Here is a 15392-nt window from a genome sequence, read left to right as displayed (position 1 = left end):
TGGCTCCCATAAATTTGCCTATGAGGGAATTTGCCTCCCTCATAGGCTGAAAAAGTTACCCAACTCGGAGTTAGACCCAGAGTTTCTTCAGTGTGGTATAATGATTAGAGTTTTGAACTAGGACTTGGGAGACAGCAGTTCATGTCCCCACTCAGTTATGAAGCTCACTGGGTGACCTTGGGCCAATCACTTTCCCTGTCTGCCCTACCTCACAGAGTTGCTGTGTAGATAAAATGGAGAGGATAACCTAGGTGTATATGTGATATCATGGTGCCCAACCAAGTGTATTTTTCTAATTGCAGATGCTGAAAAGTTTAAGTGGGTCAAATATTTCTCTCCTTATGATTCCACAATCCTATAAGAATGAGCTCAGGAGAAAGAAAGCAGTCTGTCTCGCTGGACCCTGTTACTTTAAAGAAAATATTGCATGAAGGGAGATGTGTAATCTAGGTCATGGTTTAATGTATTTTTTGAGACCCAGCAAATAAAAGCAATATGTTCGTTTCTGGGTTCCTTACTCTTGTCTGCATTCAGATCATCCTATTGAGCGTAGCAGGAAGTAAGAGTAAACTTGGCCAGAAATTTAATAAAAGACATCAGGATTCCTGTCTTAAACTAGCAAGAGTTGAAGGCAGCTCCATACGTCACACAGCTGATGCACGTGTGTACAGATTTTACACTGGTGTTTCTTCCAGCACACACTTGATATGTGGAGGGATATGTCTGTGTACATCTGGCTCTGGCCCAGAGCCACCAGATGTGCGTACTTGGGGTTTAAATATATGTGCATGCATGCATATACCGGTACGTATATTCTACAGTGCAGAACTGGTGTACCTGCAGCATGCTTTTAGAACTTCTTAAATGTGTTGAGTTGTGGCAGCATTGAGAACAATGAATTGCTTTGTAGGCTCAGTACAATTCCGAAGATTTTTATTTTTTAAAAAATTACATAAAATCCACTTTTTGTGGTGTAGATATATTTAGTAGAACTTCTGTGAATGGTTTGTTTTGTTAGAATTTTATGTATGCAGGGGACACAATTGTTTGTTCTGTCTTAGACTGGCATCAATTTAAGACTGGCAAGAGCATTTCAGAAGCTTGAAAGAGAACTCAGGTCCAGACTTCTGTGACACTGTCTTGTTCATGGCTTCCGCAAATGTGCTCAAGCGTGATTCTTAAAAGCTTGTACAAAAAGTGCTGTGGCATCTTGGAGAATAACTGGCTTATTGTGGCACGGCTGAACTTTCATAGGCTACTGCCCACTTCATCAGATGTTTAAGGCAGCTTTTACAGGCCTTTGCGTAGAAAGGGGAAAGACTTGCACAGCTGAATCAAATGTTACAAAAATATACAGTATTCACAACAAACAGGTTAATCTCCATCTTCGTTCCATTTGTCCTCTTGGTATTGCAGATTAGCACGGTTCCTCTACTAAACTTTTATTTTACACTGACAAATCTATCCATTCTGAACAAGAATGTACATTCCTCTAAAAAGTCTGCAAGCTCATTTTTTTTAAAAAAAAAACACCACAGAGTATAGTCCATTTAATATTTACCCTATGTAATCTATTGAAATGATTTTGAGACTCGTTGCTTAATTGCTCCAAAATCCACAATTGTGCGGCCTTTATTGGGAGCAACCAAAATGTCAGAAATAGTGACAAGTCTTATATCTGGACAGCAAAAGCTTTATATACCCAGATACCCGTGTTCTCTTTGATTTGTGTGCACAATACAATTGTGCCAAACCATATTTGTCATATTTCCTTTGGTCCTCTAGACACCTTCATAACATGGGTTAACCTTCCCAGGTGGGCAATTTGCCACACCTGTCTGTACCTCCTGTTTAAATAAATTCCTTCCATTGTTTCCCAGGCCGAGGCTATCTCTGCATGCGCAACCAGTGAAAAGTGGCTGATCCATTCTTTGCACTTTATACTGCATCAACTGAAGTCAATAACGTTAACTGGGGTAACTTTCAGGCTGGCCTTAGTTTCTGGAAATAATAGGGAACAAACCTTGTGGGTTTCTTCTTGGCTTGTGGTGAGGTGTGGCATTGAGCAGTGGGGAATCCTGAGCAGTGCGCAGCAGCATGCTATTGGTTCATGTGAAACTATAGTTAAACATTTAACTATGGTTTAATGATGTGCAGACTGGGCTATTGTCTTTTACAGTTCCATCCGTTTCTGCATAGTTTTCTTGTTATTTTAATGCATGGGAGGCTAACATTTTTCAGCCCTACGGCCACATTGACAGCTACCCCTCTGAGGACCATACGCCAACAACGGATGTGGACCATGCATGTACGCGCACATGCATGCACGCTCACTACACATGTGCATTGCCCACATGCAGTGCACACAGAGTCACCGCACATACACTGTCGAACAACGTGCATTTAAATATAACACTCTTGCACACAGGCACACACACAATTACAGTCAGCATTCCCACTCCAGCAGTGGGGTGTCTCGAAATGCTGCCTTTTGCTTTGCACAGATAATTTGCTGATGGTACATAGAAAAAGACCCTTCTGGCTGCTCTTTAGAAATCCTTGTTCAATGGCAGCTGGAGGAATCTCTTTATCTCCTGATTTGGTAGATAACGTGCTCTCTCTGCTCTTCAGAGATCTCCATCTACAGAACAGACAAAGAGTTTTAGCGTTGGATCAGAAGATAAAGCTGCTCGGGGCCGGCAGGCCACTTCCTATAGCTAGGAGGTCTGGATCCGCCAGCCACCTCTCTTAATGTCAATATTTCACCTTTAGTGTGTATCTATTTGTACCGGAATTAGCATGTGGGAGGCAATCTCTTTTTGAAGATAGCTTTGTAAAATAATGAATTCTAGTAATTCTATAGCTGAGGGTAGTTCAAGGGCTGTACTGTTAATCCTCTTACTGGAGTAGACTGCAATGGAAGGAGATGCTTCTTTAGTTATAGAAGAGGCTATTTCTCAGAAAATAAAAAAATACATGTGAAAATTGATACTTTCATGCTTGCTTGTTTATGATGCATTTTATATGTTTTATTTCTTCCTGTTTTATAGCTGCTTTGGATCTGTTACAGATAGACAGGCAGCATAGAAACTCATAAGAACATTTTATTTTTCGTTTTTGTTTTGTTTTGGAAAAGCAGCAGGAACCAACGGACGTTCTATGGATCATATCTGAAACATCATGCACCGCCAGTGGCTGCTGTTAGCTGCATGCTTTTGGGTTGTATTCATGTTCATGGTTGCTAGCAAGTTCATCACATTGACCTTCAAAAATCCTGATGGTAAGTTCACATATATTTTTCTTCTTACTGATGCACTTTCTGGAACAAAAAAAAAACACCTGGCAGTGTTAACGTCCAGAGAATTATTTTTATATGCTGCTGCTTGTCTTTACTACAAACATTGCAGAATACTGTACTACAACGCACAGTATAAATAAGTAGAAAATGAAAATGCTTTTCCTTTAATAACGTGCTTTCCCACTTATAAATCACATGTTGGAAAAATTACCTGAATTACGCTTGTTGAAGATGCATATTTTCCCATGACTTGCTTTCCTTAAGGTAAACGAATCAAATATGCTGCGCAGCAATTGAGGTTTGTGCAGCTTAGAAAAAGTTGAAAGAAATAATACAAATCTCCCGAATTTGCTTTCCTTTCCCCCTGCCTGCTTTTTTTCATTGTGTTTGTTGATTTTAGAAAAAGTAACAGCTTGTCTACATGAAATATAGGTATAAAGCAGTATACATTTTCAATGCAACTGTATTATCTGCAAAAAGAAAGAACTTGTCTAGCTGGCAACCAATATATACCTTAGAAATTGCCATATCTAAAAAGTTGTCATTTGGCAAGTTGCTACAGAATGAACACTTCGACTCTTCCTTGCTCCCATTTGCTAACACTGGGTCATGTGATCTTGGGTTGAAGGTTCCAGGTGGTAAGAAGTGGACCCCTTTTTTCTGAAATAATAAAAATTAAAAAATAAATAATTTTATGCCACCCATCTGACTGGGTTTCCCCGGCCACTCTGGGTAGCTTCCAATAAATTAAAACACAGTAAGACATGAAACAACCCGTGTGATAATGAGAGTTAGATGCAAAAGATTTTGTGTGCAACATGAAAATTTATATGGAAAAGTACAAATAGTTTTCTCTACTTCGTACAGCATTTACATGTTAATCCCAAGTAGTGATTTAAATGCTTGCTTTTCAAGGGCATGTTTGTAAGGTATTTTTTGTGCTTTATCCCAAATTGGCCCTGTATTGCTACTTATTGGTTTCTGTCCTTGGCTGCTTAGTTGAAAAATAACGGCTAGTCTTTTGCTTATCTTAAGTAGCCCAGATGGTATTAAACTGTTAATGAGTTTAAATCCATTTGATGGCACTGTCTTGTTGTTCTCTCTCTCTCTCTCTCTCTCTCTCTGATAAGGTCTTTAGAGAGACTAGGCAGAAGTCTTCCATTGGCAGGGGACATAGTGCTTTTTGTGTGTGGATATGTCATGGTGGCAATTTCTGCATTTTCCCACAATAAGCCATTTAAGGTAAAGGTAAAGGTACCCCTGCCCGTACGGGCCAGTCTTGACAGACTCTGGGGTTGTGCGCCCATCTCACTCAAGAGGCCAGGGGCCAGCGCTGTCCGGAGACACTTCCGGGTCACGTGGCCAGCGTGACATCGCTGCTCTGGCGAGCCAGAGCCGCACACGGAAACGCCGTTTACCTTCCCGCTGGTAAGCGGTCCCTATTTATCTACTTGCACCCGAAGGTGCTTTCGAACTGCTAGGTTGGCAGGCGCTGGGACCGAGCAGCGGGAGCGCACCCCGCCGCAGGGATTCGAACTGCCGACCTTTCGATCGGCAAGTCCTAGGCGCTGAGGCTTTAACCCACAGCGCCACCTGCGTCCCCAATAAGCCATTTAGTGGTGATCAAATTGATAAAGTAAGTATTATGTACTGCAGTCAAATTTTAGTTGGCTGAAAGAAGATTAGTGCCAGCAAACTATTAGACTCCTTGCATGACTTCAGTCGTCTTCACTTAAGACAGAATTATTGTTGAGGGGAGCTACACATTTTCCATACACTCAACACACAGTGTTCACTTCCATTCAGTTTTTAAGGTAGTTAGTGAAAAGTGACATACAAATGCAAACTGAGACCTGCAGGCATACAAATTTAATAAATAATAATAATAATCTACAATGCATTTGTTTCAACACGGTCTTACTCTGAAGTTCTGCTGTTTCCACAAACTTTCTTTTTCCTCCTGGTTTTAATGCATCTCTGTGGGGGTTTTTTGTCTGTCTGTTTTGGCTGTAAGTTACGTTGGGTGGACTTGGGCAAGATAAAGCGACGAACAAATAAAAAAAAATAAAAAAATCTGCAGCAGAAGTTCCTAGTCATCTATCTATCTATCTATCTATCTATCTATCTATCTATACACACACACATATATATACACATACACACAAGGAAATAAAGCTAAAATAATTTAATTCTATCAAATATGACTCAAGGCAAAATTGCATATTATACAGTAAAGGTGGAAGTAGCCATTTCCTTCTGAATATTCATGGTGATGAATACACAGATTCATGCAATGACTTCAGACATGATGGTTGTATGGCATGTGAAGTATTAACCTTTACCCTAAGTAGATTCATGAACATGGTTCTCAGACCATAGCTGGGCTTGGTAGTCAGCTATTTTTCCTTCTAGACATGGAATATGCCAAAAGTGTTTTAGAGTGCCTCTCTTATTGAGCAAGTGCAGCTGCCCACTCTCAAAGCATGTGATAAATGATACCAGAAATTGGTAATGCAGTGGTACCTCAGGTTACATACGCTTCAGGTTACACACTCCGCTAACCCAGAAATAGTACTTCAGGTTAAGAACTTTGCTTCAGGATAAGAACAGAAATCGGGCTCCAGCAGCGCGGGGGCAGCAGGGGGCCCCATTAGCTAAAGTGGTGCTTCAGGTTAAGAACAGTTTCAGGTTAAGAACGGACCTCCGGAACGAATTAAGTACTTAACCCGAGGTACCACTGTAATATATATATGCCTTACTTTCTATTATTCTTTTTTCTTCTTACCTAGTGTATGGTGTCAAGCAAGAGCCGTTAACATTGACAGCTATAACTAAAGTAGAGAAAATTCAAGTGAAAAGGTTTCCTGGAGAGATTCAGGTATGTGCTGCTAACCCAGAGTAAAAGTTGTATTCTACCAAAGTAAGCTTGGTTGGTAGGAAGGAAAAGATAGGACCTCTCTTGAGGCATTTGTAGAATTCCCCTCAGAGATGCTAGACTTACCCCATCCCGATCCCTGAGGGATATGAGCTGAACAATACAATACACACATGCACAAACATCCTATATTTTTAATCATTCTTAATATGGAATTGAAAGCCATCACCACAACTTGTTGTAGTGAATTCTGTATATCAGTTACACATTGTCTGAAAAAGAACTTTGTATTTTCTGTGCCAGGTATATGACTTACTTTATTTTATTTTAATATGATCCCAATATCCTTGTCTATATGATACTGCAGAGAAGCTATAAGGTATACAGCTTTTCAGCACAACTTGTAGCAGCTTGTTTGCTGGATTCTAAAACCCAAACAGCTTTATCTTACAAAGGATTAATCATTAGGCCTGTTTCAACCGTTCTCTTTATTCCGGTAGGAATATTTAGGGCAGAATATGTCCTAGATATTCTTAATTTCCTCCCGTATCCACAGAATGGAAATTTAGGAGCCCAATGTAACCTTAGGCAAGTATACACTAACTATTAGAATTCTGAAATCCATTGTGCAATTATATTGTGGAAATAATGTGCATAAATTCAAGGAAGACGAGAAGGTGGGATAATTTTTCTATAAAAAGTTGTGTTCCAGTGCTTAGTGCATCATAATTTCAGCATGGGAGAAGGGGGTGGGAAAAGGCTTTTCCCCCACTGCAGTATGTATATAGCCTGGCAACCAACACATGGAAAGGTATTGATTTGTTCTTCTGATGAAGGCAAACTGGAAAGTGTGCTTGTGTGCTTAGTGGAAATCCTGTACTTAGGGCCAAGACTGAGTTTTCACAGAGGCTTGCATAATCACAGTCACTCAGAAAATGAGCAACTTCAGCTGTGCAAATTGTGTCACACACACAGACCCAGTAGAAGCGTAAAGGTAAAGGGACCCTTGACCATTAGGTCCAGTCGTGACCGACTCTGGGGTTGCGGCGCTCATCTCGCTTTATTGGCCGAGGGAGCTGGTATACAGCTTCCGGGTCATGTGGCCAGCATGACTAAGCCACTTCTGGTGAACCAGAGCAGTGCACGGAAACGCCATTTACCTTCCCACCGGAGCGGTACCTACTTATCTACTTGCACTTTGACATGTTTTCGAACTGCTAGGTTGGCAGGAGCAGGGACCGAGCAACGGGAGCTCACCCCGTCGCAGGGATTCGAACCGCCGACCTTCTGATCGGCAAGTCCTAGGCTCTGTGGCTTAACCCACAGTGCCACCCGTGTCCCTTAGTAGAAGCATAGGATGCCACAAATGGGTGTTCTGCATGAGACCAGTCCAGAGTAATTGTGCTGTATATGTCTAATTTCATGTTCCTTTAAAATGTGAACTGGAAAATAAAATTCTTCCTTGTGCTCTCCTTTCCCCCTCCCCTCCCCCTCCCTCCTCTTCTCCCATTTTATACCAAGACAATAGGTAGAGGTCTATCTGAAGACATTATACATCAACCTTTGGTCCATATGGAAAGGCTTGAGCTACTCAGGAATGTGTGCCAAGATGCATCGCTGAAAAACCTCACTCACACTACTGTTTCAAAATTCGTTTTGGATCGGATATTTGTATGTGACAAGCACAAGATCCTCTTCTGTCAAACTCCAAAAGTTGGCAATACTCAGTGGAAGAAAGTCTTGATTGTTTTAAATGGTATCTGTTTACTTCTTAAAGCTTCTGACATGTGTGCTTGGTTGGCTAGAGAGAAAAAGTTAACTAGCATAGTATAAAAATAGGTTGTTTCTGTCCACTGATTTATTTATTTTTTATTCCAACATTTCACTCCCTCTTCTTTTATATTCTGTTTTTTAAACACATCATTCAAAAATAAAAATCCAGAAGTCTTCCGATACTTACCTTTGCACCACCTGCATAACCTGTACCAAAACCATGGCAATATGGTTGGTGCACTGCTATGGTTATTGGGAGCTAATTGCAACCTGAGCTTTAAAATTAAATCTACTGCTGTGCCCAGTACAGCTTAAGCAAGAGAATTGAACTATTCCAAACATAAGATACCATGCCCCCAAAGTTTTAACTAAAGTTTACTGCAATGTCAAATTAGCATTTCAGTTTGACTTCATTTCATGTCAAGCATCTATAGTCCATAGGCATTCCCAGCTTAGAATAAAGTTACATAGTTATAAAGCTAATACTGTCCTTTTACGTGTATAAGACTAGGTTTTTTTACTCTAATGTTAAAAAATGGGGCTCGTCTTATACACAGGCAGTGTATTGTGGGGCTGGGTGACTGGTTGCAGCCGCAAGCTGCAGCTTGTCAGCAGCGATTTGGTGGGTGATTGTTTGCTGCAGCAAGGGCTGCCATGGATTGGCTGTCGCTGTGGCAATTGGGCTTTCGATTGCCGGCTGCTGTAGACGAGCGGGCAGATGCTTGTGTGGTGCAGTGGTTAAGAGCGGTGGACACGTAATCTGGTGTCCACGTTCCTTCACATGCAGCTGCTGGGTGACCTTGGGCTAGTCACACTTCTCTGAAGTCTCTCAGCCCCATGCACCCCACAGAGTGTTTGTTGTGGGGGAGGAAGGGAAAGGAGATTGTGAGCCGCTTTGAGACTCCTTAGGGTAGTGATAAAGTGAGATATCAAATCCAAACTCCTCCTCTTCTTTTGCGACGCGATATTTTATGAGCGTTTGCATTTGGGTTAGTGAATTTCTGCATTCCTCCTCCCACAAAAGCTCTACAACTCTGGGCATTCCTCCCCCATTTTCTTAAATTTGAGTCCCCCAAAATAGGGGGCGTCTTATACATGGAAAAGTACAGTAATTTTCTTTCTTTTTTAAAAAAGTAAGGTACCTTTCTAAAAACACATACTAACTTACTTTTTCCCAGGAGCTTTTTCTTCCATTGAGGAGATCCCCGAGAACATTGTGCATGACCACGAGAAGAATGGTTTGCCACGCTTATCTTCCTTCAGTGACTCAGAAATTCAAGACCGGTAGGTGATAAACTTTAGCTTAACTTGGTGTCTGAACCAAACAGCTGTCTTGTTTTGAAAAGCCACACTTAACCAAATTAAGTGGCGTGTATGAAAAATAAGCATGCTGAAAGGAAAGGTAACCCATGTTGACCTCTAAGGCAGAATCTTTGTTATGCTAACCAAAATGTCACATGATAGTGCACACGCTTTTGAGTGATCCAGAACATTATTAGGCTGTAAAGGTAAAGGGTAAAGGGACCCCTGACTATTAGGTCGAGTCGTGACCAAATCTGGGGTTGCGGTGCTCATCTTGCTTTATTGGCTGAGGGAGCTGGCGTTTGTCCGCAGAAAGCTTCCGGGTCATGTGGCCAGCATGACTAAGCCGCTTCTGGCGAACCAGAGCAGCATAATAATAATAATAATAATAATAATAATAATAATAATAATAATAATTTTTATTTATATCCCGCCCTCCCCAGCCGAAGCCGGGCTCAGAGCGGCTAACATCAAATGTATAACACAATAACATAAAATCAGACAATCAATTAAAATACATCCTCAAATCAGATCAGGATCAGAATAAAATCCAATCAGATGGCAACCTGCAGATTAGGGTTGGGGACCTTAAATGCTCACCAGGCCCAACTGTTTGTGCTGAACTTATATGGGCCTGTGAGAAAAATTGGGAGGCCACTTTCATGCAAGTTCTTATGAAAGGGGAGAGGCAGTCAGACTGAACCCCAACCAAAGGCCTGGCAGAACAGCTCCGTCTTGCAGGCCCTGCGGAAAGATGTCAAGTCCCGCAGGGCCCTAGTCTCTTGTGACAGAGCGTTCCACCAGATTGGAGCCACAGCCGAAAAAGCCCTGGCTCTAGTTGAGGCCAGCCTAACCTCTCTGTGGCTTGGGACCTTCAGGATATTTTTATTTGAAAACACTACCGCTATGCTGTCACATTTAGGACATGGGTGGCACTGTGGTCTAAACAACTGAGCCTCTTGAGCTTGCTGATCGTAAGGTTTGCTGTTTGAATCCGTGCAATTGGGTGAGCTCCTGTTGCTTTGTCCCAGCTCCTGCCACCCTAGCTGTTCTAAAGAATATCAGTGCGAGTAGATAAATAGGTACCGCTGTGGCGGGAAGGTAAACGATGTTTCTGTGTGACCTGGCTTCTGTCACGGTGTCCTGTTGTACCAGAAACGGTTTAGTCATGCTGGCTACATGACCCGGAAAGCTGTCTGCAGAAAAATACCAGCTCCCTCGGCCTGAAAGCAGAGATGAGCACTGCACCCCATAGTCAAATTCAACTTAACCACCCAGGGGTCCTTTACCTTTATCTGCTGTTGCATTCACACATGCAAGTCACCATTTGCTGCTGCAGCCATCAAGTGAGGAACATGCATGTGTGGACCATTGCTTATTTTATTTAGCTTTGTGAATTTCCGGCAGATAACAAATTCTTAAAATTGCCACGTACAACTTGTTTCCTCTTTTTCTTACCTATTTCAGGCTGAAATTATACTTCAAGTTCCTTATTGTAAGAGATCCGTTCGAGAGGCTTATTTCTGCATTCAAAGACAAGTTTGTCCGCAATCCTCGTTTTGAACCTTGGTATAGGCATGAAATTGCTCCCGGCATCATTCGAAAATATAGAAAGAATCGCACTGAGACCAGAGGGCTGCAGTTTGAGGACTTCGTGCGCTACTTGGGTGATCCAAATCATCGGTGGCTAGATATACAATTTGGAGACCGCATTATTCATTGGGTGACTTACGTGGAACTTTGTGCCCCCTGTGAAATAGCATACAGTGTAATTGGACATCATGAAACCTTGGAAGAGGATGCACCATACATCTTGAAGGAAGCTGGAATAGACCATCTGGTGTCTTATCCTACTATTCCGCCGGGGATAACACTGTATAACAAAACTAAGGTGGAGCGCTATTTCTCGGGAGTTAGCAAGAGAGACATCCGCCGCCTTTATGCCCGTTTTGAAGGAGATTTTAATCTTTTTGGCTACCCAGAGCCGGATTTCCTACTCAACTGACACCTAGGAGCTGTGGATGAATGAGTATAGTTGATTAAAGTGTACAAAATAATATTCTGCGTAACTGAGATGGTACTGTATCTTTTGTAGGTTTCAGAAACTTGTTCCTTATATCTGTTGGAAGGTTTGCTATGTAGGAGCAACTAGGGATTGCAAATCGCTAGCTACTGAAAATAGTTTTTTAATACATGGCACTGCAATATGTTAAAAGCAAAACTTGTTAAGATAGAAAATGTCAAGCGTTCCTCTTTCCCTTAACCAACAGAGGATGGACCAGTAATCTATAAATGAACTTGAAAGTGATTGCATTTATAAAGAACATTTAGAGAGGGAGGCAGCTTTCTCTAGAGTTCATGGGCTAAGGACCTGAATATGAAACTTGGATGTCAACATGGGACCAAACATTGGAAAGCATTTTATAGATGAGGAAAAGACTTCCAGATTCTAATGTCAATCTGAAGGTCTTTTTTCTTGGGTTCCTTTGCCATAGCCTTATGATAGCAGTGACTAACCATTCAAGTCAAACAGTCATGCATTTTTCACTGACAACCTTTGAGGTCATAGGAGATCAGAAATCTTCTGCAAGTGAAGCTACAGATCCTACTTGTTAAAAATGTGGGGAAATTAAAAACGTGATGCTTCTTGTATACGCTTGAGTGACTTGGGTACCATTACTGCTACCAAGCCTACATGTGTCCCTGACCACGTATTCAGTGTGAACACACAAGCAAGCACCTCAGATGTGAAATTATTCAACAACTTGAGCCAAAGTCACAGTGTGCCATGGAGACAGTGCCTTGCACTTTGGCCACAAAGGGGAAATAGCAGTATGTAGATGCACAGAGTCCCTCTTTGGATGAAAGCAGAGGTTGCATTTGGATAGAGAGAACAGCAAGATCAGGGGAAACAGCAGAGAAGCTTCAGTGTTGAAGCATTAATAATTATCTGTTACAAAGCCAGGGGAAAGAGTAATTTCCTGTGATTCACAGTGAGTAGAGAGTTTGGGGTGGTTCTAGATGGATGCCAAGGTTGTTGGGATAATTGACACCCTAGCTCTGAGATAACATGCAAGCAAGCAGGAAAAAGACTATGATGGGGGACCAAAGACGAAAGGCCTTTGTAGGGTGTGTTGAGTCCCAAGTGGTGCAGTACTCAAGCAAGCAATCTGGGTTCTTCTGGAACCTTCCCAAAATGGCTAAAGGGATATGACACCAGGCTTTAAGATCCTGAAGAAGATAACAAAAATTGAGGAGAGGCAAGGGAACAGGGTAGAGGAGGCAGGGAAGCCAGCAACCCGTTGGAATCTGAACCAATTGAACTGTGTGTCCACTTGGGGACAAGAACTTAAAAGGTTCTGTTTCTTTTGGGTGCAGGCTTACCTGAATCAAATGGGAATATTGCAAATATGGCTGAAAGACGGATATGTTTCCAAAACAAGGTGTATTTGCATGAAATGAGAAGAAGCAGGATGCTTTTAAGTCTGTTCCCTCCACTCCTCAGGGCAGTTAGGGGTAAACTTAGAGGTGTGTGTAAGATTGAATGCCAAGTTTGAAAGTACTGGTTGCAAAAATGCTAAACCAAGGCGATGGACCCCTGTCTTAAGAAATGCAGCATGGACAGTACTTCTTGGAATTGCACTTTAGTTCCCACCTTAGGCTAATGAACAGCCAAATTGCATGCCTGCATTGGCTGTGTCCAGCAAGAATGAGGCATTTGTAACTATTCTGGGCCCTTGTTTCCCATGGTAATGAGATGGAGCCTAAGTTGTGTTAGGGAGGGGAGATAGTGTACACTTTGTACAATCATTTGTAGAGCAAAGCTGAAGGAGTCAAAAGTGAGGCTGAACACCTTGGTAAAAGATATCTAATGTGCATTTTCAGGGTTTGGTAAACATGTGCATTTTGCCATTCTTAATTTTATTTATTTTTAAATGGTGCTGGCTATCCTAATGATCGCACAAGCCGTGAAACTTATAGAGTGCTGCCAAAGTAAATTGGATCAATATTCCGTTCAAACCAGGTATCGTCGCATCTCCTGGGACCAATTCTTAATCTTGGAAATACCCATGCATGCAATGGGGCAGTGGGACTCCCTTAAGATCTCCACTGCATGTGCAACGCTAACATAGTATTGTAAGACTTAATGTCCGATATTCATATCCTTACATTATAAAAAAAGGATGGTAAGACTCAGAAATGGATGTTGATGAACATGTGCATATTTCATCACACTGAGTTATATACGCAGAGGGGCTGGCGGAGGGAGCGCACAGCCCCCGGCACCATCGAGGAGGGGGGTACCATTGCGGCCGCCCCCCCTGGACACGCGCCACGCACACACCCCACCGTGCTGGGTGCCAAGCCCCCGCAAGCAGCAGGCCATGCCCCTGCGGGCAACTTCCCACGCCCCCGGGATGCGCACCAGCCACGCCCCCACCTGCTCTCCGCCCCCCGGTGCCAGAGCATGCAGCTTTGCCACTGCCCAGGTGCAAGCATGATATTTCCAGAACTGAATGTGTAAATTGACCCTTTCAGCAGGCAGATTTGTTGCATCAGAGGGGAGAACACAAATTCCTAATCTTTCCACAAAAGAGCCCGGTCTGTTTTTTTTAATATACTTTAGGGTTTCTCCCCCCCCCCCCATATGAATAACTGGCAAAATTCACCGGGAATAAAAAGAGATGTTCTGTCTGTATAATATGCATGAACAACAACAACAATACTTCTGATTTGTGCTTGTGTTGTCATTGTTCATAAGAGGCAACTTTTTCATTTTATTTTGAGGTTCACTAGCAATAATAATAAAAAAAACTCCTGTTGATCAGCTTTGCTCCACTGTGATGCCAGGAGAAAGGAATAGTTGCATTTTAGTTTTCAGTGGGTCAAAAGCTGATTTTGGTCAACACAATTTCGACACTTGACATAAATGTTGAAATCCTGCTATAGTAGTGTCTTAACTTTATTGGTCAGGAGTAGTCAGAATGGTGAGAAAATTGAGAAAAACCTCCACGTCTTCTCGTAAGACGTGTTTCATCAACTTGAAGAAAAAATCAGTGCCAAAATTGCTGCTTCCCATATATTCTGTTGCCAGTGGGAATCTTTTAAAGACTTGAGAGCCATTCTATATATTGCACAACGATTGAGATGACAGAGTTCTACACTATATACCACTTCAGACATTAGGTTGGGAATAGCTATATTTTTCTTTGCGCCCTTGTATAATAATAATAATACTCCCTGAAGGGAGCATGTTTGGAGCAGGGGATGGTTTAGTTTCACTTCTTCCTGGTGATAGTTTTCTATAGCTGATAGCTGGCTGGGTTTGATGGGAATTGGGAGTCCACAACATCTGGGGGCTGCCATGTTAATTCCCTCTGTTGTAATGTGTAGAATGGCTCGTTTATTGGAGGAGAATTAAGGGCTCTTTCTGATACAGAAATTTCTCCCACAGAGATCTCTCGCCTGTGTAGGAAAACCATATGCACGTTTGTGTGCGCAGTGGGGATGTACATCTATATTGCCATGTTTGTATGTACATGCAGCTTTCCTACACAGAAGTAATATCCATGCCAGGAAATAATTGCATGTGAAGCTGCCCTTAGTTACCGTTGATAACAAGAGATATGTCCAAGATGGCAAAGCTTGAAGTGCTCTTGTCATTTTTTGGGGGGTGGGAGTGGGATGGGGGGCACATTTACAAGATCTTCTGTATACAATAGGTCTTAACTGATGTTTAAAAGATGTAACAGCTCAGTTATTTTTATACGACGTGTTAGAAAATAAATTGCAATTCAGGACTAATGAGCTGATCAAGTTACCTTTCTGCTGAATTAAAATGTAACAATGTGAGAAATGTATAGCAAAATAAGGCCTTAAAGCTAATTCTAATAAAAAAAGGGAAGATGAAGTCTATTTTCCCTCATTCTCTCTGTGATCTGATTGCCCAGAATATTATTGGTGTGTCCTTGTGCAATCTTCGTATAGAATCTGGGTACATTGCAAATTCCAAGGTAAATATATTTTTTCCCCTTTTGCTGGTGCTTCTTTCTCTAATAAACTCCGTGTATCTTTTGATAGATTCCCATGTAGTGATAGGCTAAACTTGAGTAGATTCTGGTTTCATAAAGTAATTTTGGTGTC

The 15392-nt window shown here is 41.9% G+C and overlaps 1 protein-coding gene across 3 annotated transcripts in view; it reads left to right on the top strand.

Annotated features, from left to right (window-relative positions):
* Positions 1–15392, top strand: part of CHST10 (carbohydrate sulfotransferase 10) — a 19977-nt gene extending 4585 nt beyond the window's left edge. For all 3 annotated transcript variants that reach the window (XM_079972965.1, XM_079972966.1, XM_079972967.1), the window contains exons 2-6: positions 3140–3280; positions 6088–6176; positions 7695–7929; positions 9125–9230; positions 10716–15392. In XM_079972965.1, coding sequence (XP_079829091.1) covers positions 3181–3280; positions 6088–6176; positions 7695–7929; positions 9125–9230; positions 10716–11253 — 1068 coding nt within the window. In that variant the 5' untranslated portion in view covers positions 3140–3180 and the 3' untranslated portion in view covers positions 11254–15392. The remainder of the gene's footprint in view (positions 1–3139; positions 3281–6087; positions 6177–7694; positions 7930–9124; positions 9231–10715) is intronic.

The sequence above is a fragment of the Podarcis cretensis genome, assembly GCF_951804945.1.
Source record: "Podarcis cretensis genome assembly, chromosome: 4".
NCBI classification, from domain to species: domain Eukaryota; kingdom Metazoa; phylum Chordata; class Lepidosauria; order Squamata; family Lacertidae; genus Podarcis; species Podarcis cretensis.
This window is presented reverse-complemented; position numbering and strand designations above follow the sequence as displayed.